A 23,860-nucleotide genomic window follows, 5' to 3' on the forward strand; every position below is an offset into this window, starting at 1 on the left:
ACGGAGAGCGGGAAGAGGATGGACTGCCCGGCCCTCCCCCCCGGATGGAAGAAGGAGGAAGTGATCCGAAAATCTGGGCTCAGTGCCGGCAAGAGCGATGTCTACTACTTCAGGTACCGCCCCAGGGGCGGGGAGGGGCGACGGGGTCAGCCCGGGGTCAAGGGTCAAGGGCTGGCGGGGGTGGGTGCTGGGGTGACAGGATGAGGGCAGAGGCCCCGGGGATAGCCCCATCCCTGGAGTGTGAGTTGACCCCAGTGACAGGCACAGTGTCTGAAAGGTGAAGGCCCCAAAGAGTCTAACGTCGAAGGTGTCAAAGAAAGGAAACTGGTTTGCCAAGAAAGGGTTACTCTGGCAGGGATGGTTTGTCCGCAGAAGGGTTAAAAGAAGGTGTAATTCATCGAAACTGTAAAACCCAGTCACTGTTGGCTCCTGTCCCAGCTTGTCCCAGATTCATCATTACAGGAGTGTTTAATCATACACATGTGGAAGCATTAGCTATCTGCAGTAACAGGGTTTCGGTTACTTAGGGGTAGTCAGGAAAGTTTCATGTGATGTGGTCTTCTGGAATGCTTGAAGTTTCTTGGAACTCCCTTGGTACTGCTTTTCTTTTGAAAACTGAAACACTGTAGTAAATCGTCAGACTCCTTTACCTCCAGACCTCCTTTCCAAAAAGTGCGTTGTACAAAGTGTAGAAATACGCCTTGCAGTTGTCTTGTGGAAATAGATTTTTATCAGTGAATGGGGCTGCTTTTATTCTTTGAGCAGTTTCCAGAAGTTTACACAGGATGAGTTTGTCAGCTGAGAGCAGTGGTCTTACTGAGAATCACCAGCAATGGTTCTATGACGCTCTTGATATTCTGAGGGAAAATTCTACACATACATATTTTTAGGACAATTTTCGCCACCCTTTTAGCTGTCAGTCACAATCCCTTTCTCTCAGCTTCTGAGTTCTCTAACTTTGCATACTTGAGGGTAGCCTCCCCCCACCCAAGTCATTACTTACAGCTACCTAAGGCATTTGACTGCTAACCAGAGGGTTGGTGGTTCAAACCCTCCAGGCACTCCGTGGAAGGAAGATGGGGCAATCTACTTCCATAAAGATGTGCGCCTCAGAAAGCCAAAAGGGGTCGCTGTGGGTAGAAATCGCCTTGATGGCAGTGAGTTTGGTTTTTTGTTTTTCCTCCATTTAATCTAAATCAAAACCTTCTCAACTGGGGGTGATTTTGCCCCTCCCCTCAGGGACATTTGGCAGTGTCTGGGAGCTCTGGTAGCAGAGTGCCTAAAGCACTTGACTGCTCACCAGAAGGCTGGCGGTTCAAACCCACCAGCCACTCCTCGGAAGGAAGGTTGGGCAATCTACTTCCATAGTGATACCACCTTGAAAACCCAAGGAGGGGTCGCTATGAGTCGGGTCCGACTCGACGGCACATAACAACAACAATTCTTGTCATCTAGTAGGTTAATACGCTGCCCCTGGAAAAATGTGTGTACGTGCATGATATATTATTTATAAGTTGACAAAATGCTTAAATAGGATGACAAAGTTAAAAAACATACATTCTTATGTATGTGTATATGTCCATACACACACACACACACATTCTCTCTCTCAAGGATGTCATCACTGCTGGTATAAAGTGCAAATATGAGCATATCCTTTATGGTTGCTCAAATACATGGTTGAATAATTTCAGTATGTTTATTCAACCTTGTCAAGTAAAAAATTAAAAGTTGTTTTTTCTCTTGAGCTGAGGCTCATTTTGAAATCTCATATAATAAAATGGGAAACTTATTTTAAACATATAAGCTTGATTATTTTGTTTTTTCCCCATCGTTTGGTATTTAATTTACCTCAGCAATCATGCTAAGAACGTTATTGTGGAAAACATGGCCACTCCTCCCAAGTCCCTTCGCTTCTCTTAGTGCTGTTTACTGCTTTTTGCTTTTGTGTATTCTTTCATTAACAGCGCCTTTGGTGGTTTTTCCTAAGCAGGCAGTATGCTGTGAACTGTAGCTGGTGTCTTGTAACAGGCAATTATATTTGACAAGAATATTCAGTATCTGAACTCCTTGGCGAGTAGGGGACTAGTCCGTTGTCAGTAGAGCATCTTAAACTCTGCATTTCACTCCCCATGGCAGGTTCCCCTGAGATATGGTTTGTTTGGTTTGAGATGACGTATTTGTTCAAACTAACTTTTGGTTATTGCACAGCTTTTTTGTTGTTTTCTTTGCAGTAGCTGGAAAAGTTATTTTGAAAGGTCAAATTGCTATAGTGCTTCTTCTGACTTGTTCCTTAACATCTTTTTGAATGTGTTGTGAATCTTTTGATGGTAACTTTTTTTAAACAAAAGCAATGAATATGGTAGGAAAACTGATAGGATCAATTCAAAACAAACTTTCTAAATAGGTTCATGTTAAGGTGAATCACTAACCGGTGTAGTGAAGGGTACTTACTAAAATTAGTCTTGTTATGAAATCCTGCTGTATGGTGCTCTTTTTACTTGCATATGCTAAATGGAAAGGACGCACGTGAACGGATTCGTGCCACATGTTTATAGTTCAGGGCTGAAAGGAATGTTGCCTGTTTATTGACCACCTACAGGTGTTGGGTACTGAGCAGGATTTTATCACACAGCTTTGATTTTCTACAAGGTTACATTCTGAGGCAGTGGGATACATGTGAGGAGTCCCTGAGTTGCGCAGACAGTTAAGCGTTCAACCATGAGTTGAAAGGTTGGCGTTTTAAACCCACTAGAGGCTCCTTGGGAGCTCTGGTAGCGTAGTACCTAAGGCACTTGACTGGTAGCCAGAAGGCTGGTGGTTCAAACCCACCAGCCACTCCTGGGAAGGAAGATGGGGCAATCTACTTCCGTAGTGATACTGCCTCAGAAACCCAAGGAGGGGTCGCTGTGAGTCTGGTCCGACTCAACAGCACATAACAACAGGGACAACAGAGGCTCCTTGGGAGATAGGCCTAGCGGCCTGCTTCTGGAAGGTCACAGTCTTGGAAACTCTGTGGAGCAGTTGTACTCAGCAGACGTGGGGTTGCCAACTAGCCACAACAACAGGATACCTGCCAGGGCCCTGGCGCTTGAGTGGTAGAGTTCTTGCCTTCCATGTGGGAGTCCCTGGTTTGATTCCTGGTCAGTGCACCTCATGCCTCACTTGTCTGTCATTGTCGCTGGAGGCTTCTGTGTTGTGATGCTGAACAGGTTCAGCGGAGCTTCAAGAGGGAGACAGACTAGGAAGAAAGGCCTGGCGATCTCCTTCCTCATGTCACCCAGAGACCTGTGGATTTCAGTAGTTAGTGCTGTTGTACGTGGGGTCTCCACGAAAGGGGCTGATTCGCCGGCAGCTAACAACAGAGTACGTGTAACACGATGTAGTACAGTAGTTACCCTGACTTGTGACTTTAGCTTTCAATGATTATTTTTCAATCTATGGTGTCAGTATTTTATATTTTAGTGTTTCCGTATACCACTCCACCCTTAAAAAAAAAAAAAAAAAGTAGGTCACAAAACACCTGCCCTGTCTGTTAATAGGTGGGTTGAGTTAATTCTCCCACTGGTAGTGTGAACACCTGCACCCAGCTGCTCACACAGATTCTAATAATGCTAACCCCTGAATTAGCCTTCTCTAGGGAGATTAATTTAAACAAATCGGTGCCCGTTAACAAGGGCGTGGCTGACACTTATTAATTGGACTGAAATTCAGTGTAAGGAGAAAGCCTCAACTTTTGGTAAAATGTTTTTGGGCTGCTTCCTGAATCTGCCGAGCCCTAATGGGAAGGCGTGCCTCTAGTTGCCAGTTAAACACTCTAATTATGCCTCCTGTCAGCATTACCGATAGTATTGTGGCAGTTGGTATATTCTCATCCGAAGTGTGTTTTTAAAAAAGGTGTGGTTTGGGAAGGTGTTGGATCCATTGGCATAGTTTTTGAGAAAGTTTCTTGCTGTCATTTAAACCCATTATGTGAATAATCATTTTCTAACTCATCTGCTTGACTCTGTCATTTCTGGTGTATGATTTTCTGCATGTAATACTTGTAGACTAGTATTTTTGAAATTCAGTTTTCCTTTGCATAGGAACTTTTACAAGCTATCTCTTATCTCCCCCCCCCCCCTTTTTAAAAAAAAAATCAAGGCTAAACTTAGGTTCTAGATGCTTGTTCATAAAGATAATGGGAATTGTGGTAAACTATTAAAATTGCGGGAGCTCTGGTAGCGTAGTGCCTAAGGCACTTGAATGTTAACCAGGAGGCTGGTGGTTCAAACCCATCAGCCACTCCTCGGAAAGAAGATGGGGCAATCTCCTTCCGTAGTGATACTGCCTCGGAAACCCAAGGAGGGGTTGCTGTGAGTCAGTCCGACTTGATGGCACATAACAACAACATTAAAATTGCTACCATACAATAGCCACTAGTTGGATCTTGGAAACATGTTAGAAACATTTTAAACTCTATTAAAAATTATGATGCATTATTCCTGAAATACTATATGTAGCTTCTGAGCCCTTCTCTGAAAAAATGATACAGTGCAAGCAGAGAACAATTGAAATAATCATCTGGAGCAGGTACATGAACAGAGACTAAAAATACCTTCTTGCAATGTGGGAAGAGGAGGACTCAGGAAGTATAATTGACTGTATGTATAACATCATGAGCGATGCTGGTCAGAGTGGGGGACAGTGAGGGGAGCAGTGGGGCTGAGAGCCCTCAACTTGGTGTTCTGCCTTACCAGCGGTGCAACCCGAGCACGTCACCTACCCTGTGCTGTGGTTTCTGCCTTTGTGAAATCAGTATGATTGGCCCTGGAGCTCATTGGGGAGCAGGGCGGGGTGGGGGAGGAGGCAGACAGTTAACATGCTCAGCTGTTAACAGCAGGGCTAACGGTTGAGCCCTACCCAGAGGTGTTCAGAAGAAAGGCCTAGTGGTTGATCTACCCCAGTCGTCGTTGGAGACCCTCTGGAGCATAGTTCTGCTTTGGCACACGTAGGGTACCATGAGTGGGAATCGACTTGATTACAGTCGGCTACAGCTCATGGTAGCATAGTGGCTAAGACACTTACCTGCTAACCAGACGGCTGGCGGTTCAAACCCACCAGCCACTCCTTGGAAGGAAGGTTGGGCAATCCTACTTCCGTAGTGATACTGCCTCGGAAACCCAAGGAGGGGTCGCTATGAGTCGGGTTTGACTCGACGGCACATAACAACAACAACAACAGCTCATAGGGTAGATTAAATACATAGAGAACTTGAAGCTTTAGATCCGTTTAGGACTAATTGTTGTTGTTGTTGCCTCTGTAGTGTAGGGTCTTGTGTGCCATAATTCTCAATGAATGTAGTACTTCTATGTGCCAGTTCATAATTTTGGCGGCTATTAATGTTATTTTGCTAAAGCTTTACATTTATTAGCTCACTGGATTCTTAAAATTGTAGGAGGCATCTTTATCTACAAATGGGGAAACTAGCATAGGGAAGTTAAGTAATAAGCCACAGTGGTCCTCCTGGCTAAGTGTGGTTTGAACTCTGATTGCAGACGTTTGGACCTCAGCACTCTTGACTACGTCCTCGGCCTCTCAGAGATCCCTATTCACATCCTCACGTTGCAAGATCTCATGTCTAGTCCACTTAACTGAGCTTAGCGTGTCACTAAAATAATACAGTGGTTTACTATTATACCAGTATCCAGAGGTGGTCAAAGGGTACATTTTCAAGTCCGGTTGGTAATAAAGCCATTGTTCCAAAAGATGACCTCAAGCTTTATGTAATATTGGAGGGAACAAGGGAAAAATTGCGGTAAATTATCACAGTAGAAACGGGACTATTGTGGGTGATAAGAGTGACTATTTTGTACAGAAATGTACTTTTTTTGATACATGTTCAACCTAGGATTGACCCTGTTATTAGATTTAAAAATTAAGCACTTGGCACTTGTCAAGAACAATTATGAGTGATTTACAAATGTTAGGAAAAGCAGTGTCATTCCTTTTTGAAAAAAAGAATGTTAATTTTTGAGTAATACTTACTGTAGAAAATTTGAAAAGTAAAGAAAGGTACAAAGTAATGGCAAAAAATTGTTCCAAAGTCTTACTACCCCAAAACAAGGACTATTAATATTTTGAAAAATTTACTGTTTGCCTTTTTTCTGTGTAAGCATAAAAATCTAGCTGAAATGCTACAATTACCATTGCTTGTAGCATATCCATATAGAGTATTCTGAGGTTTCCCGGGCTTAGATTATCAGGGAGGATCACTTGCGTTGCTATATGAATGGTTCTGTGTAGTTTTGAAGGAGCCCTGATGACATAGTGGTTAAAGAACTCACCAGGAGAAAAGACCTGGAGATTTGCTCCCATAAAAATGACATCTTAGGAAACCCTATGGGAGCTCTGGTAGCATAGTGCCTAAGGCACTTGACTGCTAACCAGAAGGTTGGTGATTCGAACCCCAGCCACTCCTCGGAAGGAAGATGGGGCAATCTACTTCTGTAGTGATACTGCCTCGGAAACGCAAGGAGGGGTCACTATGAGTCAGGTCTGACTCAACACATAACAACAACAACAAGGAAACCCTATGGGGCAGTTCTCGCTGTCCTGTAGAGGCTATAAATTGGAATCAACTCGATGGCGGTGGGGGGTGGGGGTGGGGGTAGTAGTATGACATTCTGAGGAGTTCTGGTGGCACGGTGGTTATTTGGCTGTTAACCAAAACGTCGGAGGTTTGAACCCTCCAGCCCTGCACGAAAGAAAGATGAGCCAGTCTGCTTCTGTAAAGATTGTAGTCTTGGAAACCCTACGAGACACTTCTCTGTCCCAAGTAAAGGGTGGATTTGAGTCAGAATTGACAAAATGGCAGCAGATTTGTGTGGGTTTTTTTTTTTGTTGTTGTTGTTGTTGTTTGTTTGTTTTATGGCATTCTGAACATAATTCTGTTAACTCTTACCACATTTGCTTTCATAAATAGTTGACAAATCTGTGTTGTTCACCAGTTTCTGGACCTCTTCAAGGTCAGGGGCTGAGTCTGGTTTGTTTTGGAATTGTCAGGTCCAGTACAGTTTCTGGTACATGGAAGGATGCTTACTGAATGCAGCAAATGGCTGATACTTTAATACATGATCCCAAAGCCTTTTAGTTAAGGCTGGCTGTCAGTAAGCCTGCCTGCACTGTAGAGGCAGCCTTGGGTCCCCCTTGCTGTACCATAGCCTGCCTGGTACATGAATCGGGTATTCACATATTAAATAGCTGTAGTAAATGTTCTTATGGGGTGCGTGTGTGTATACTGTCTGTGTGTATGTATTTTATTTATATATATATATATATATACATACATACATACATACATACATATGGACTTTTAGACCTGAAAGGAACTATAGAACTTTTGATTTCCTCTTTTATATATGTGTGTATTTATATTGATACACACACACATATGTAGAAATGAAATGCAGTGCTGTTGAGTTGGATCAGACTCATAGAGACCCCTCCTTGGGTCTCCGAGTCTGTATCCCTACAGAAGTAGACTGCCCAACCTTCCTTCCGGGGAGTGGCTGGTGGATTTGAACCATCCTCCTTCTGGTTAGCAGTCAAATTCCTTAGGCACAATGCCACCAGAGCTCCCCACATGTGTGTGTGTGTGTGTGTGTGTGTATAATTACATCTTAGGAAACCCTGTGGGGCAGCTCTCTGTCCTGTAGAGTTGCTATAAATTGAAATCTGGTAGCATAGTGTCTAAGGCACTTGGCTGCTAACCGGAGGATAGCACTTCAAATCCACCAGCCACTCCTCGGAAGATGGGGCAATCTACTTCCATAGTGATACTGCCTCAGAAACTCAAGGAGGGGTTGGTATGAGTCGGGTCCGACTTGACGGCACATAACAACAACAACAAATATATATATATATATATATATATATATATATATATATATGTATGTATGTATGTATGTATGTATACACACACACACATATACACATAATCATTTTATTCTTCGCTTTAAAAGTCTACCATCAAAAATTGCTTTTGTATCACCTTGGAAGGGTGATATATAACAAGAATATTTTAATATTTAGAAAAGTTAAAAAAAAAAGAATAGCTTATGTTTTTGTTCTCAGACTTTTTTTAATGCTGTAGCTTGTACCATTTTTAATTTGGAGATTTTTATTATCTTCCACAAAATACTTCCTGATATTGTTGGGCAATGATGCATTCTGGGTAACCATGTAGCTAGCCATCTGCCATCACAAGCCAGTTCCTGGTATTCCAGTCTGCTTCCTGCCACCGCACACATCATCCTGTTAGAAATTGATTAGGAGATCCATTATGCTTGCTTAGACTTCGGGTCCCCGCAGTATGGTGTGACATAACATCATGTTAGCCCTATTCCCAAAGTACCATGACGCAGTATGTTCTGATGTATTGGGGGTGGTTTCAAAACCTGTAAGCAGCAGGCCCAGAACAGTTCATTGTTGTATCACAGAGTGGTTGGGCCTGTCCTAATTGTCTGCCTCAGTTGTGATTACAGGCGAGTCACAGAGTGGCAACATGTGAATACCACTAAAATTAAAGTGACCATAATCTTTTATCTCAATTAAATTTTCTTGAGATTTGAAATCAAGCATCAGATAAAATTTAGATAATCTGTACTTTAAAACCTCTGAGGTAGAGTTAGGTTTAAGAATTGTTTTGAATTGTATAATAGAAATGAAAGCAGACAAGAACATCATTCAAATGATGAAATGTTCTTATAAGAAGTGGAAACGTGCAACTTGTGCTTGGTTTTTGTTTACTTATCTTCACTTACTACTTTCCTTCAGGGTATTTAAATAGTGGGTAGGAGGAATTAAAGGTGGGATCATAAGTGGGTCAGGGATAGTGTATTTAGGGGACAATTGGTAGGGAATTTTTCTTGTGGCTGAAAATGAAATATTAGTACTTCATTAATGAGATTAGAAGTAATCACTTCGGGCACAGTAGACTGAAAATGTCTAATAATTCTTCACTGTTCTACTAGAGTTAAGATAAGCAATTTGTCATGACCTGGTGATTTTAAAACGAAAGCTTAGTCAGTGTAGATCCTGCTGTTGCAGAGACGGAGCCACGGCAGCCATCCTACAGAGCACAATGAGGACCGCGTCGCTCTGAGACCAGACTTGAAGTGACATTTGTTCTTTTTGTTCCAGCATTTACTTCCCCAGTTTGCCACTTCCAGGGTCAGGTTGCCACTTGGCAGATGGCTTGTCCCTTGTGGGCAGAAATCCTGCTGAAGCAGTCCCGTGGGCCTCGCTCTCCTGGGCGCTTGCTTTCCTCTCAGGCAGAGGCAGGTCCCTGGCCTTAAAGCCCCTGCAGCAGCTGGGTGGCATTTCCTTCCAGCACCATGCACAAGCCCTAGCAGTTAGGAAGAGAAAATGCCGGTACTGCTGGTCTCTGAAGGCACCACTGTGGGTGTCAAGTCCTGTAGCTGTCCGGTATAGAGGCTTAATAGAATTCCATCTTTATGACAGGAAATAGTGACTCAGTATGAATAAGAGATTACCTAATACCAGTTAATATTCCAGCTTTCTTTTAGATATACTAATAGCTAAAATTTGACTACTACCTCATTTCCTTCATTGCTAATTTAGTCTAGCAGTTGTTGTTACGTGCTGTCGAGTCAGACCCGACTCATAGTGACCCCTCCTTGGGTTTCCGAGGTGGTATCACTACGGAAGTAGATTGCCTCATCTTCCTTCCGAGGAGTGGCTGGTGGGTTTGAACTGCCTGCCTTCTGGTTAGCAGTCAAGTGTCTTAGGCTACCAGAGCTCCCAGTCTATCAGTGCTAGTGTTAAAACAAAAAACCAAACTGCTTGTTATATAGTCGATTCTGACTCATGTCAACCCCATGTGTTCCAGAGTAGAACTGCACCATAGGGTTTTCTTTGCAGTAATCTCTAAGGAAGCACAGATCACCTTGTCTGTCTTTGACAGTGCTGCTGGGTGGGTTCAGACCACCAACCTTTATGTTAATAAGTCAAACACAAACTGTTTACACCACCCAGTGACCTAGAGAGGGTAGTGTCAGACCTTTTTTGTATGTACCTTCCATTTGAGTGTGAAAATCAGTAAACTTAGGAAATATTTTAAACCTTATTAAATTGGTAATCTAGAACATATACTATCATACGCCATCACATTTCGTGAATATAGCTTTTTGAGCTCTTGGTACTTAACTAAATTTCCTTGATTTGGAAGAAGAAGCTCTGGTGGCATAGTGGGTAAAGACATTTGGCTTCTAACCAGAAGGTCAGTAGTTCAAAGCTACCAGCTACTGCGCAGCAGGAAGATGAGGCATTCTACTTCTGTAAAGATTTATAGTCTTGGAAACCCAATGGTGGTTGCTATGAGTCCGAATGGACTGACAACAGTGGGTTTGGTTTGATTTGGGGCTGTTGTTGTTGTTGTTATTTGCCATCGAGTCAGCCCCGACTCATAGCGACCCCTCCTTGGGTTTCCGAGGCAGTATCACTACGGAAGTAGGAATGCCCAGCCTTCCTTCTGAGGAGTGGCTGGTGGGTTTGAACCGCCAGCCTTCTGGTTAGCAGTCAAGTGCCTTAGGCACTATGCTACCAGAGCTCCTATTTGGGGCAGGGGTATCTAAAACTGATTTATCCTCTAATGAGCTTTGTTTTACAGAGGAATGTTAGTCACAGTGAGGCTCCTGTGTGTTTTGAGCTACAGCAGTTAACTGACATTTCTATCTTACATAAGGAGCTACTCATTGCAGGATCAGCTTGTGAAATTAGTCAACTAGATTCCTTCAGAAGTGACTTTCTATTTGGCTCTAAGCCATATGCTAATAATAGTAGTTCTTATCTTTTTGCTTAAAGTTGCTGCCATAATATTCTCATCTTCTGGGAAATTAGTCTGTCCAAACAAGGTCTAAGGTGCTCTGGTGGCACAGAGGTTAAGCACTTGCCCACTAACCAGAAGATAGCAGTTTGAACACGCCAGTGCACTCAGTAGTGAAAGATTTATAGCCTTGGACAACTTACTGGGCATTTCTGCTCTGCCCTATTGATCGCTATGAGTTGGAACCAACTCAACAGCAATTTTTTTTTTTCCGTCCTTTTTTTTCCAACAAGGTCTACTTGAGCTCAGCTTTTCATTGCACTATTGAGATCATAAGGAGCTCTCGTGGTGCAGTGATCAAAGCATTCAGCTGCTAACCAAAAGGTTGGCGGTTTGAATCTACCAGCCACTCCATGGTACGGCAGTCTGCTTCCATAACGATTTTTACAGCCTTGGAAACCCTACAGGGCTGTAGTTGCTATGAGTTGGAATTGACTTGATGGCTTTGTGCTTTTTGGATTAGATTATATTAGACAACTGTCTAGTTGAAAATTCTTGTTTTGTGAAGTTGTTTTTTAATTTTTTTTTTTTTTTTTTTAACGTTTTGAGGTTTATCAGATAGTGTTTATCAGAACAGCAGTAAAACCTGCAAAAAGCCAGGGCCTGTTTAAGGGGGAAACCTGTCAGAGAAGGAGAACTCAAATATTTTCCACTAAAATGAGTGGTAAGGAGCTCTGGTAGCATAGTGTCTAAGGCACTTGACTGCTGACCATAAGGCTGATGGTTCAAACTCACCAGCCCCTTCTCGGAAGGAGGCTGGGCAATCTACTTTTGTAGTGATACTGCCTCAGAAACCCAAGGAGGGGTCATTATGAGTCAGGTCTGACTCGACAGCACATAACAACAACAACAAAATGAGTGGTAGAAAAGTAGGAAGACTGCACCTGTCAAAGGTAGAAAACATGCGAGACCCACAAAAACCAGGCAGTTCTGTCCAGTCCCTGGCTCACAGGTTTTTACTGTTAGTTTTAGCAGCAACTTCAGGATCTATTTGTAAGAGCTATACAGATATTCTAGCTTAATTAAAATTAATTGTAGTTGTATAGGTGACAGTATGTAGTAATCTTTACCCAGTTTTCATTTGGGCTTGAGAAATACTTCTGTAGTGTAATATATTAACCATAAAAATATTTTCTGTTCCAATTTTTAAAATTCCATGCAATCTAACTTTTAAATAAGTGGAAGATTTATTTTTCCATTGTATGTGCAAATGAAACTATGTTCTTTGTTATTCAACCGATCAGGTTTTTTTGCTGTCAGAAAGATATTTTGTGCCATGCTGACGTATGTAAATTATGTTTCAGCGTTTAAAGGCTCGTCTCTAAACACCCACTCCAAAACCACAGCATAGTTTGAAGTAGTACATGTTAAAGTGCCTACCTCGTTCTGTACTGGAAAGATTAGATTCGTTAAAAGCGATAATTTCAGGTGGTTTGAATCTTCAGGGAAGTGTATAGGAGTGACTGGAATGAAGTAGAAATGCTGGGGTTAGAGAAATTATTTCTAAATTGGAGCGAGGACAGAAAGCTTCATAGAGGAGTGTGTTGCTCAAGCTGCCCCTTCCATAGGAACCCTGGTGTGCGGTGGTTACACACTTGGCTGCTAACCAAGAGAGTGATGGTTCAAACTCATCTCCACAGGAGAAAAGACCTGGTGATCTGCTCGCATCAGATAAATAAAGATTACAGTCTAGGCCATAGCGAGTATTCCTACTCAGTTCTTTAAGGTTGCTGTGAGTCTGGATTGTCTTGACAGCACACACATCAACACCACCTTCTTTCCATTGAGAAGACATGATTGGAAAGTCAAAGGCATATGGCATATTTTTGTGGCTGAATAAATTCATTGAGTTTGGAATGTGGATACTTTGGTAAGGAAGTGAATGGTTCCTGGATGGCACAGATGCTTTACACTCAATTACTAATCCAAGGGTTGGTGGTTTGAACCTACCCAGTGATGGTAGAGGAGGTCTGGTAGCATAGTGCCTAGGGCACTTGACTGCTAACCAGCAGGCTGGCAGTTCAAACCCAAACCCACCAGCCACTCCTTGGAAGGAATGTTGGGCAATCTCCTTCTGTAGTGACACTGCTTCAGAAACCCAAGGAGGGGTCGCGATGAGTCGGGGCTGACTCGATGACACATAACAACAACAACAACAGTGATGCTAGGGAAGAAAGGCCTGGTGATTGGCGTCCATAGTGATTATAGCCTAGAAAACCCTTTGAAACAGTTTTACTTGAACATGTTGGGGTGGCCATGAGTCGGGATTGACTTGACAGCAAGAGATTTTATTTACCGATTTATTCATTTATTTAGGGAGGTGAAACTCTTGTTAGCCTTGAAGAGTCTGAAAGTTTAGAACTTGGTCCTGGCTGTGTGGCTGAGTAATGGGGGGGGCACTGAGGATTACGCTCTGGCCTTCTAGCTTAGATGAATTGATACTCGATATTGACTGTTACATGTTATTTTATTGGTGATAATGAGCATATTTGAGGATCTAGATTAGAATTGGAATTGAGGTTTGCTTAACCCTATATTCTTTGTTCTGTTTCTGTTCCTGTTTTCTGCATTGTTCTGTGCTGTCATGTTTGCTTGTTATCTTCATCTTTAGTTGGAATTGTATTCCTTGAATTGTGTTTCAGGAATACTTAGGTCATGTGGTTATGAGAAAAGAATGTTGATGCTATCTTCAGTTACTTTGAAGTCTGTGGTGGTGGAATACTGTAACTTTTGTGACTAGGTGGGATGTATTGGTGTGGACTTGACCCAGAGAGAAGTTCTCTTTGTTGTTCCAGGGGAATATTTTGTTTCCCTGCTTTCCCCTTTGTCGTCTTCTTCGTTTATTTTCCTTTCCTTAGGGTTGGTTGTTGCAAGGTTAAGTTCTAAATGCAATATGTTGGCTTCTTTGAATGAGAAGTATTCTAGAATTCTCACCATTCTCTTCTGATGACATGTAACACTGATTTTAAATTTATTCCAGCATATTTGGCAGAGATATTTCACTATTTAAGACTTCGGGGACATTTTTCCTATAATTTTTTTGTTAGAGCTTGTTGTTACGTAGGAAATTTTATTTTTTAAGGAAGGACTAGTTTACTTGACCTCCATATAATGCTGACACTTTTGTAGTTTTCCAGCTTTGACAGTTTTTCTTATAAGAAGTAAATTCTTGATAAGCTTCTCAAAGGTAGGAATTGCGCCAAGAAAACTTATATACAAAATGAGTTCAGTGACATTTAAAATAGTTAATTGAGTTTCTTGTTTCAATAGTTATATTTGGGAACACTTACATATTGCTGGAATTCAAGAATTTTCTTTCTCATTGTAAATGTTATAAGCCCTAATCATAGTAGCCCAAATGTTATACAAATACCAAGTATTTGTGTGCATATGTACATATTTAAAGTTGTCTTGGGAGTTTGGTGGTGCTAACCCTGGTGGTTACTACTGGCATTATGTGTGTAACACAGAAAAATAACATCATAAAAGTCAGTTTGAAAGACAAGGTGGTATGTAAGGTTGGAGGTCCTTGTAGTGTGCATGTTGTGCTATGCGTGTGGTTAGTGTTAGGATTCTGGCGTGGTTGTGAAGTGACTGACCAGTGGGCTAATCTGGGGTGACATCTGTTATGGGGTCCAGTGGTATACCTAGTGAAGCATTATATTTATTACAAGACACATTATCCCCTCTTATAAGAAACTTACGGGAATATGGTACCAATTGGAGGCAGAAAGGAAGACATGAAGACAAGGTGTATTTTAGAGATCTAGGATAAATATTTTGTTGTCTTTTGTACAATTAATGTTGTCTTTATTTATTTTTCTAGTCCAAGTGGTAAGAAGTTCAGAAGCAAACCTCAGTTGGCAAGGTACCTGGGAAATACTGTTGATCTCAGCAGTTTTGACTTCAGAACTGGAAAGATGATGCCTAGTAAATTACAGAAGAACAAACAGAGACTGCGGAATGATCCTCTCAATCAAAATAAGGTTGGTTAATTCACAGACACCGCTTGCATGTGACTTAGGAGTTCTCCAAAAATATCTTACCTTGTGATTATGAGAGCAACATTTTTTATTTTAGATAGTCACAGGAATTTTGGTTGGTTGCATATCCTCCCCATCCCGCTGCACAAAATATTTTTGTTTTTAAATCTGATTTAGTTTCTCGTGATTGGCAGTACTTTTGTAGGTACTTAAAACCAACAGCAAACCCACTGCTGTTGAGTTGATTCCGACTCATAGTGACTTCCATTGGGTTTCTGAGGCAGTAAATGTAAATCTTTACGGAAGTAGATTGCCCAATCTTCTTTCAAACCCATTGGATTTGAACCACCAGCCTTCTGGTTAGCAGTCAGATGCCTCAGGCACAGTGGAAAACATGTCAGTATCTCTCTAGACCAACATACATCAAATTTTCACCAATTGGGGATACTATTAGCAAAGGATTTGTTTGTTAGTTAATTGTCTTTATTTATTTATTTTCCTAGTATCCCCTGTTGCCCAAAAAAGAGGTGGACTTTTTTAACTTGGCAAGTATCCTTAGCACATCGTTTATAATTACATACTAATTTTTAGGTTCTGGGTTGGACAGAGTTTTTGTTTTGAACTTTTGGTGATGTTGAGTAACGGTCTCATCTTAATACTGTGATCGGAAAGTTTCCATTAGCTCTAATATTTTTTAGCTCTAATTTTTATCGAGCTGGTTTGTTGATAGTTTAATTAGGAATCTAAACAAATAGCATTCTGAATTATATCAATTTAATTAAATTGAAGTACCTAGATACCTTTACAAAGAAAACTTCCTCCCTCCACCTCCTTCTTACTCCTCTTCACTCCCCGTGCACACCTCCAAGGACAACTGATCTTAACTGTTTCTCACATTTTCCTTCCTCTCTGTTTTGGGGAGATGTGCCTACATGTGTTGCCACCACAGTTGTCGCACACTAACTGTGAGAGAATAGAGGAAGGAGAAGTAGGAGCTTTTGTTTCTTGGGCAATGACTGCTTGCACTTTGGAAGTGTTGTGTTCATTGTAGGAACCCAGAGGCAGTGTGGTAGACTGGGAAGGGCCTTGGACCCAGCCAGGTGTGGTTGAGGTATTGACTGTGCCACGTATTAGCAGATACATTGGTGGGTGAGTTTCTTAACCTCTGAGGGCCTTAGGTTTCTCATTGTAAAATAAAGGAAATACAGTCTTTCCTTTAGCAGTAATGTGGTAAGTAAATGGGAATTCACACACCAGCATCTAGCATAATTTTTGACACAAGCTCTGTTCCTTTGCCTGTTGTCCACTGCATATGCTTCCACCTTCCTAAGCACCAAGCTGCCTTGGTGAACAATGTCAGAAAGGGAACTCTCTTATGTAAACTCCCATTCCTAATCCTTTTCCTTTTTTGAAGGGCACGAGGTCTTGCTTCATATGCCTTTTTTCAGAATGTCATGTATGTAATTGGTTATGCTGATTGAGAGGTCTGCACCAGAAAGTCATTGGCACGTGTAGTGTTCAGAGTAACAGGACTGGCAGAGATCACCCAGAGTATCCAGGACAGAGATTTGTTGTCCTGCTGGAAGTTTGAGTTCCAGTCATTGATAGGAGGCCAGAATTCATTCACATGGTTTCCATTGGGGCTTTGACACATCCCTTGTTTAGAGAGGCAGAATAGGTAAAGACGGCTGAAATGGCCTCTGTATTGCTACCTGTGGAGTTAGTTTAGGTTGATTGTTATGAAAGTATTAAGGAATAGGATGGGAGCAGAGGGAGCTCAAGTTAGGACTTTTTTTCCCTAATTTCAGCTTAAAGAAACCTTTATTTTAGGTTTATTTTGCTTCTTAAATGTACAGAGGAAAATTAAGATTTATTTACTTAATTAATTAAATTAAGATTTATTTTAAAGGTGACATTTTTAAAATGCAGTTATTTTAACCACATTGCTAGGCATCTAGAGAAAGGACTGAAATACTTAGGAGGTAAATGGAATACTTTCAGATTGCCCTGTGATTGTCAGAGTCACAGTTTAGCTACATTAAGTGTATTGTGACGATGTGCTTGCTGATGGTTATGACTCTAACTCGTCTCTTAGTTTGTGTGCACCTTATGCTCTAGCTGCGCTGGGACCGCTCATCACCCTGCACCATGGCATGTGCTTTCAAGACTCTGCTTGCTCATGTGCTGTTGCCTCTGCTTGGAATGTGCTTCCCCCCTTCCCCTCCATCTGGTGAGCTCCTGCCCGCTCCTGCCCATCCGAGGCCCAGCTCCATTGTCTTCATCTCTGTGACGCCTACCCTGCACACTCCAGGCAGAACCAATCCCTCCTCCATAGCGCTCTCCTGGTGCTTGCCATTGTCGTTTGTCTGCTTCACCTAGACTGTGAGCTCCGTGAGGGCAGGGACCGTGTCTTTTTTGTTGTTGTATCTCTAGTCCAAAGCCTAGCACTTAATAAATGCTTGCTTTGTGTTTATCTGATTTAGTGTCTACCTCATTCCAGAAGTTTATAGTGGTAATAAATGTTTATTGAATGAATAAATTAATATACCATACATTATTTGGAATTGCTTTTCTTTTTTTTAAGATTTCTACCTGGATTTTTGGGGAAAATGGTCTTATTTTTGCATCTAATTTTGCGTTAGCAAAGTAGTCAAAATGAAATTTTGCATTTTTAAAAAGAAAGCTGTCTCTTGGAGTGACACAAACATTAAGTACCTCTGTAAAACAGAAAACATTTGTGGCTAGTGAAGTAATGACTGTTACATTGTTTTTATAACAGTATACTATAAAGAAAGTTTTAATGACCAATAAGCTGGGAGTTTAAAGCAATTAGTTGGAATCTGAGATAGTGTGTTACCATGTAGTTATAAACCTGGCCGAAGTACAATGCTAGTTATGTTGTTTTTGAGGCCTACCTTAAACTCTTAATTTTGAAAGCATTAGAGATGTATTAACAAAATAAACTTTGAAACAGGCTGAATAGTAGTTTATATGAATTGATTATAAGTTGTGGTTTTAGTATTCTACCATATAACAGGTGAAGTTTTTAGGCTGAATATCTTCAGATGTTGTTGGAAAGATAGCTTTTGAAGGTCTTGCAAAGTTCTTTTTTTTTTTTTAAAGAATGGATGAGTGAGATAGAGTGGCTGTGGTCTTTTGGTTGACATCTACTACTGTTTTGCAATACCTGTTCTTGTATTTTTCAAACTCAGCCTTAACTTTTTCTTGAAAATGCCTTCCATCTTTGATCGTGTAGACCTGGTTAATTTTCTTACCATGGTCATCATTGTTTCCAGCCACCACTCCTACCTCTCCATTTGACAGTGTAGAGACAAAATACCAAGTCGATGACTGAAGGATATTCTGTCATGTTAATAAAAAAGACTAGAGAGAGATTTGGAAATCATCAAAGTAGGTATTTGAAGTCATAAGAAGCTTTCTGAGAGCTTACTCAAAGGGAGACTGTTTAGTGCAATAAAATTTTCAGTGATGATGGAAGTGTTTTATCCACTAGCCACATGTTTCTGTTGAGTACTTGTGGTTAGTGTGACTGAATGAATTTTATTTAATTAAATAGCCACATATGCCTAGTGACTACATTGTATGACAGCACAACCTCACAACATGGAAATAAGACAATAAAACCTTTGCTTCAAAAGTTGGAAAGGTCGTCTCTTCAGATTTACGGACGTAGACTTGGTATATTCTACTTATATATAGAATCTTTTCAAGCAACACAGAAGCTATTATTTAGGCTTTGATTTTTCAAAGAGGAGATGCATCAAGGTTTCAGAGATGTGACTTTCAGCATTGTAAGAAGTTGAGAGCAGAAGCAAGTACCCTGCTTTTACACATAGAGTGCGCATTCTACATTTTTGCATACTACCACCGCCCCCCATGTTATATTAGTAAGTGGGCTCTTCCAGTGTATATTTTTTTACATGTTCATGACTTCCTTTTTTTTTTTGCTGTCTAGCAGATGTAATGTTAAGTCTCTGTCTTGGCACCTGTTGATGTGGATGTGTGGTTCCCAGCACCAGACCCTCATCAGCCCATCTCAAGTTTCTAGAATAGCCCCTCTCCTGGCAAGATTTTTTTCAATCTGCTTTCTCCAGTGTAGGAAGAAATCACATTTTCTGCCCTGATATAGCCTTGCCAGGGTGGCCAACCCCAGTTCAGAATGCGGGTAGGTCTGTGTACCCCAGGCAAGTGAGGCAGGCACACAGTCTGACATGCCATCTGACTGGCCAGCCACTGCACTCGGGCTCTTTGAATCTGCTGTCTGCACAGATGCCAGAGGGTGGGACATGAGAGCTGGAGACACAGAGGGGTCGTGCATCCCTCGTTTGCACGAGATGGGTCTGACCGGGCATCCCGGGACCCTTTGGGGCGAGGGCAGTGTGCACTTAACATCCGTACTGTCTTGCAGCTCAGGAAGGTCCCTGCTGCCCAGGAAGAACCCTGCCGCATGTGGGGAAAGACCCATGCTCACCGTAGGACCAGCCCATGCTAGGGCTGTGGTAGACCACAGCACAGCCCTCAGCCCAACCCCTTCTGCCCATCTCAGGCATGATATGCCTGATCGCAGATTGGCTACAAGGAGCCCCAGGGCTCAGGCCCGGCAGCAAACTGCCCAGAGCACAGTTTCGATTATTAATTTTCCGATCACTGGGGTACTACCCAACTCAATCCATGACTTCCTGATCATGGCTTATACTTTTATTGTACAGATACAATCAAAAGTAATAATTTTGGACTACTGAATGAGGGTGAATGAGGCAGAAATTCACTTCTAAAAATGTCACCAGACTTGGAGTGTATGCATAGGCGTGCTATGCCAAAACTTTTTTCCTTGTCCTTTCCATCCATTATATATGTGCATTATTTAAATGGGCACACTATTTGCGAAATATAATGATAATCTCAGTGTAGCAGTTTCTAGGAAAAAAAACAACTAGGATTTGGTAAATAACAGTATAGTGATTCTGACTGCAAAATGTTCAGGGAACTTCAAGTAAGTTGGGTTTTGTGGCTAGAAAGTCCTTCTATTTTCATGTTTCAGATGTATGAACATAAAATGGAATTCCTTGTGTTTCTAGCTCTTAACAATACCAACAAAACATACAAAAGTACAAAACTAATCAACTTCACATTTCCTAGCATTAATATGGCATATGCTGTTATTTTACAAACTACTGACAATATGAATATGGCATGGGATGAATTAGTTTGCCTTGCCAGTACTAGTACCATGCAAAGACTCAGTTCTCTTACCACATTTCTCTGTTCACACAAATGAGAGACATTTGGAAACAGAGCATCACATTTCATTGATACATGGAATCAATTGTCTGCCGTTAATGACTTATATTGATTTTAGGTGGCATGCCGTTCTAGTTATATATGCAGACTTGGGTTCTGTGTGGCTGTATTTGAGGTATTTAGCACAGTGATCTAGAAGGTACTTGTGGTTATTGTCAACAAAATAATAAACAATTTTTGTCGATCATTGGAGCAAGAATTGTTGCATGACTACTACAGTTCTGGCTTGGATCACATTGCGAGGTGTTGGGGAACTTTAGGAGAAGAAGAGCAATTTGGAGGTGGGGTGAGGAAAATAGAGCTCAATACCTCTGATTTCCTGGACTTCTGAAGGATCTTTTGGACACCAGGCATTCCCAGGCCACTCTGAGTACTGCTTCTGTAGTGGTTTTGTCATGACATGTTGGGATTGTTCCACATTTAGGGCAGGCAGAAGAAGTGCGGTATCTTGGCACGCTGGAGAGAGGTGAATGTTTATTAAATGAGTGAATAAATCTTGAAAAGGAATTTCCAGAGGAGTCCTAGGACAATCAAGAGAATGTGCTGTAAAAGCTAGGAAAGATTTTCGTTAATGCCCTGATCAAAGAAGACAAAGTCTTTGTAGTAGAATCCATTGGATTTTCAAATGAGAAAGTGAGTGGTGAACTTTGCATAATCACAGGGGATTGAATAAGGCCAAAAAGTTTCTAGGAAACAAGAAATGAGCTAAACAAAATAGAGCTTTCTCTTAAAAGTTTTAAGATAGCCATTATTTTTTTAAAATTAGGTAATTCATGCCTTGGTACACAGTACATGATTCAAGAAAGAAAGCAAAACAACTTTCACCTGAGAGAACTTCAGTAGCGGTAGTGTCTTGTAGGGGCAGCCAAGTTGCAGGAAGTCCAGGAATTGGAGAGAATGTTTAGAGAAAATGTGGAGGATATAAGGGGGCCAGGTGATCAGTCATTTAGGAGTGCAGGTGGGATTGGAGGTGGGATGCAGAAGTTAGGGGATTGTTTCTCAAACTTGAGATCATTAAATCAACGTAATGGCTCATGCCTAGATTTTTAAGATGTGAAATATAATCGGATAAAAACTTAATGCATCACATTTATGATAATTGTTTTATGAGACTTAAGCACACTTGTGTGAACTGAGTCATGATGTAAAATACATCTTTACTCTTAGCTGAAGTCAGAAAGTTTGATTGAATTAAGGGATGAGTGCACAGAGTAAGATGAGGATGAGTGGCGGGTGACATTGGATGATCTAAGAGACTTGGCCGTCTGGTTATTACCGATGTAGACAGGCATGTGAGGCATGGTGGGATTGGGTTTGATAATTTTGAGAAGACAATATTATAATCATGACTTTTTAGAAAGGAGGCATGCATACTTCTGCTGGACTACTGTTGTAGACATTTATAGAATGCTTCTTAATGAAAATATGACCTAAGTGGAGCTCTGAGTCCCGCAAGAACTGACTTTATTCCTGACCTTCATGATCAGTTTTTACAAAAGTGATGTGTTAACAGGGCTGCAGAAGAGAGTGTGTGCTGCTTTCGCTCCTTCACGTCCCTCTCTGAGTGCCAGTAGCTTATCATTTGGGACAGATTTGACTTTCATCAAAGTTTATTAGTATCCAAGATCAGTTATCTCCAAGTTAACTATTCTTCTCGTCAACCCACCCAATGAGTAGCCTTGTTACATCTTTATAACTTGCCCATTGGCATCCTTATTAATTGACCTTTCCACTTTTCTCTAAAGTGTGGTTAATCATCATACTGGTTTTTTCTTTTAGTTCCACTCTTCCGAAGAGGATATATAAGATCTAAGGCCACCCAGGAAGTCTGTCATTGGAGTATTGTGTTTTTCTCTAGAGATTTCTTAGAGGTCTTTGATAGGACCAGTGTGCTAAATTGAAGTTGTTTTCTTTTTTGTAACTATACAGAGGAAAAGTTAACTATGGCAAGTTACTTTCAGTGAGATGATCTAAGCTTTTAGCTTCATAATTGAAGAACATACTTCTCCTGAACCTGAGCTCTAAGAGCATCATGACATAGTTCCTTTTATTGGCATAATCTTATTTTGGCAATGTACATAGTGCTAGATTCTTCACACTTTATTTCTCATTATTTCATGAGCTAACAGCACTATGATTGACAATAACTTTGCCAAAAATTCCATCTGGAGACCGAGAAGATTATTTTCTCATGGGCCAGTTGTGTGGAGTTGGCTGTGTGATTCCACAGGCCACATTTATCATTTATCTATAAGCATTAATCAACATTGTTAAATAGTAATAGAGGGAACAAGTCTAAGGATGATATCTACATTTATGATCTTGAGACAGATAATGCAGACGACTCCATCTTTAGCATAATGATTTTGAGATGGTCATTGTGAATTACAGTGAATTATATTATCCACTTCCTTAGTCTTTTACCTGGTTTGAGAAAGAAAATGAGACCACTCAATATTAGGGGTATAATAACACACAAGACCTACATGCAATAGACGTTCATTCCACAAAGATTTTAGTTGTTAGGTGCTGTACGACAACTAAAATCTTTGTGGCATGAATGTCCATGTAATAGACATTCATGCCACAAAGGTTTTAGAGCACATTGTTAATCTCAAGTGTTATTCTAGATTCTAGGAATATGGAAGAGGTAGTTTCCGTCTTTGTGAAGTTTAGTAGGAGAACGATGAATAATTTTAAAATATTCAGTGAATTAGAATGATGTAGGAGCAACTGAGTAGCTATTTCAGGTTGAGTGGTCAGGAGACGGTTTCTCTGGGGATAGTTGTAGACAGGTCTGAAAGACAAAAAGGGCCAACTATAGAAAAACCAGATGGAAGAACATTCCAGGCAGAGGGAATAGTCAGTGCAAACTTCTAGAGCAGGGATGCGTGTAGTATACCCACCTGATGCCGTCAAGTTGGTTTTGACTTAGAGAGACCCCCATAGGGTTTTGAAAGCTGTGAATGTTTATGGAAGCAGACTGCCTCATCTTTCTCCTGTGGAGCAGCTGGTGGGCTCAAACTGCCAGCCTTTGGGTCAGCAGCCCAATTTCTTAAGCACAGCACCACCAGAGCTCCTTGCACTTAGCACAGGAGGACAAAAGGGCCAGGCTGGTTGGAGGTCAGAGAAGTAGACAAGCCTGACCTCAGCTTTTTTTTATCTTTTTTGGATAAATTTTTATCTTTTTTGGATAATTATCTTTTTTTTTGTCCAAAGAACTTCTCATTTCCTGTTAGATGTAGAAAAACCAATAATAAAGGATAGTTAGCTAATAAAGGTAACAAGGTTATTCACTAGCAGCACTGTTTCATGAATTTTGGGTAAATTTGTGCCATGTGTTTAGATATTGATTGGAGAAAGACCTGACTCGCGACCCCTCCTTGGGTTTCCAAAGCGGTATCACTACAGAAGTAGATTGCCCAACGAGAAGCAAAAAGTGAACAGAAGAACTTTAACTGTGTTGGCAGATAAGCTTGCTGATGAGAATAGCCTGGTCAGTACAATTAAAAAAAGCAAAAAACACCCACTGCCATGGAGTAGATTCTGACTCATAACGAGTCCCATTGTGTTTCCAAGGCAGTAAATCTTTGTGGAAGTAGATTGCCCCATCTCCCTTCTGCTGAGCAACTGGTGGGTTTGAACCATCAGCATTCTGGTTAGCAGT

General features: G+C 41.2%; 1 protein-coding gene across 1 annotated transcript in view; it reads left to right on the top strand.

The window, feature by feature from the left end:
• MBD2 (methyl-CpG binding domain protein 2) overlaps nucleotides 1-23,860 on the top strand; it is a 73,990-nt gene that overhangs the window by 431 nt on the left and 49,699 nt on the right. Inside the window, exons 2-3 of the mRNA XM_007935559.2 lie at nucleotides 7-113; nucleotides 14,715-14,874. Coding sequence (XP_007933750.1) covers nucleotides 7-113; nucleotides 14,715-14,874 — 267 coding nt within the window. The remainder of the gene's footprint in view (nucleotides 1-6; nucleotides 114-14,714; nucleotides 14,875-23,860) is intronic.

Source organism: Orycteropus afer, unplaced genomic scaffold, assembly GCF_000298275.1.
Source record: "Orycteropus afer afer isolate SDZICR_OR568_19922 unplaced genomic scaffold, OryAfe1.0 scaffold00029, whole genome shotgun sequence".
Taxonomy (NCBI): Eukaryota; Metazoa; Chordata; class Mammalia; order Tubulidentata; family Orycteropodidae; genus Orycteropus; species Orycteropus afer.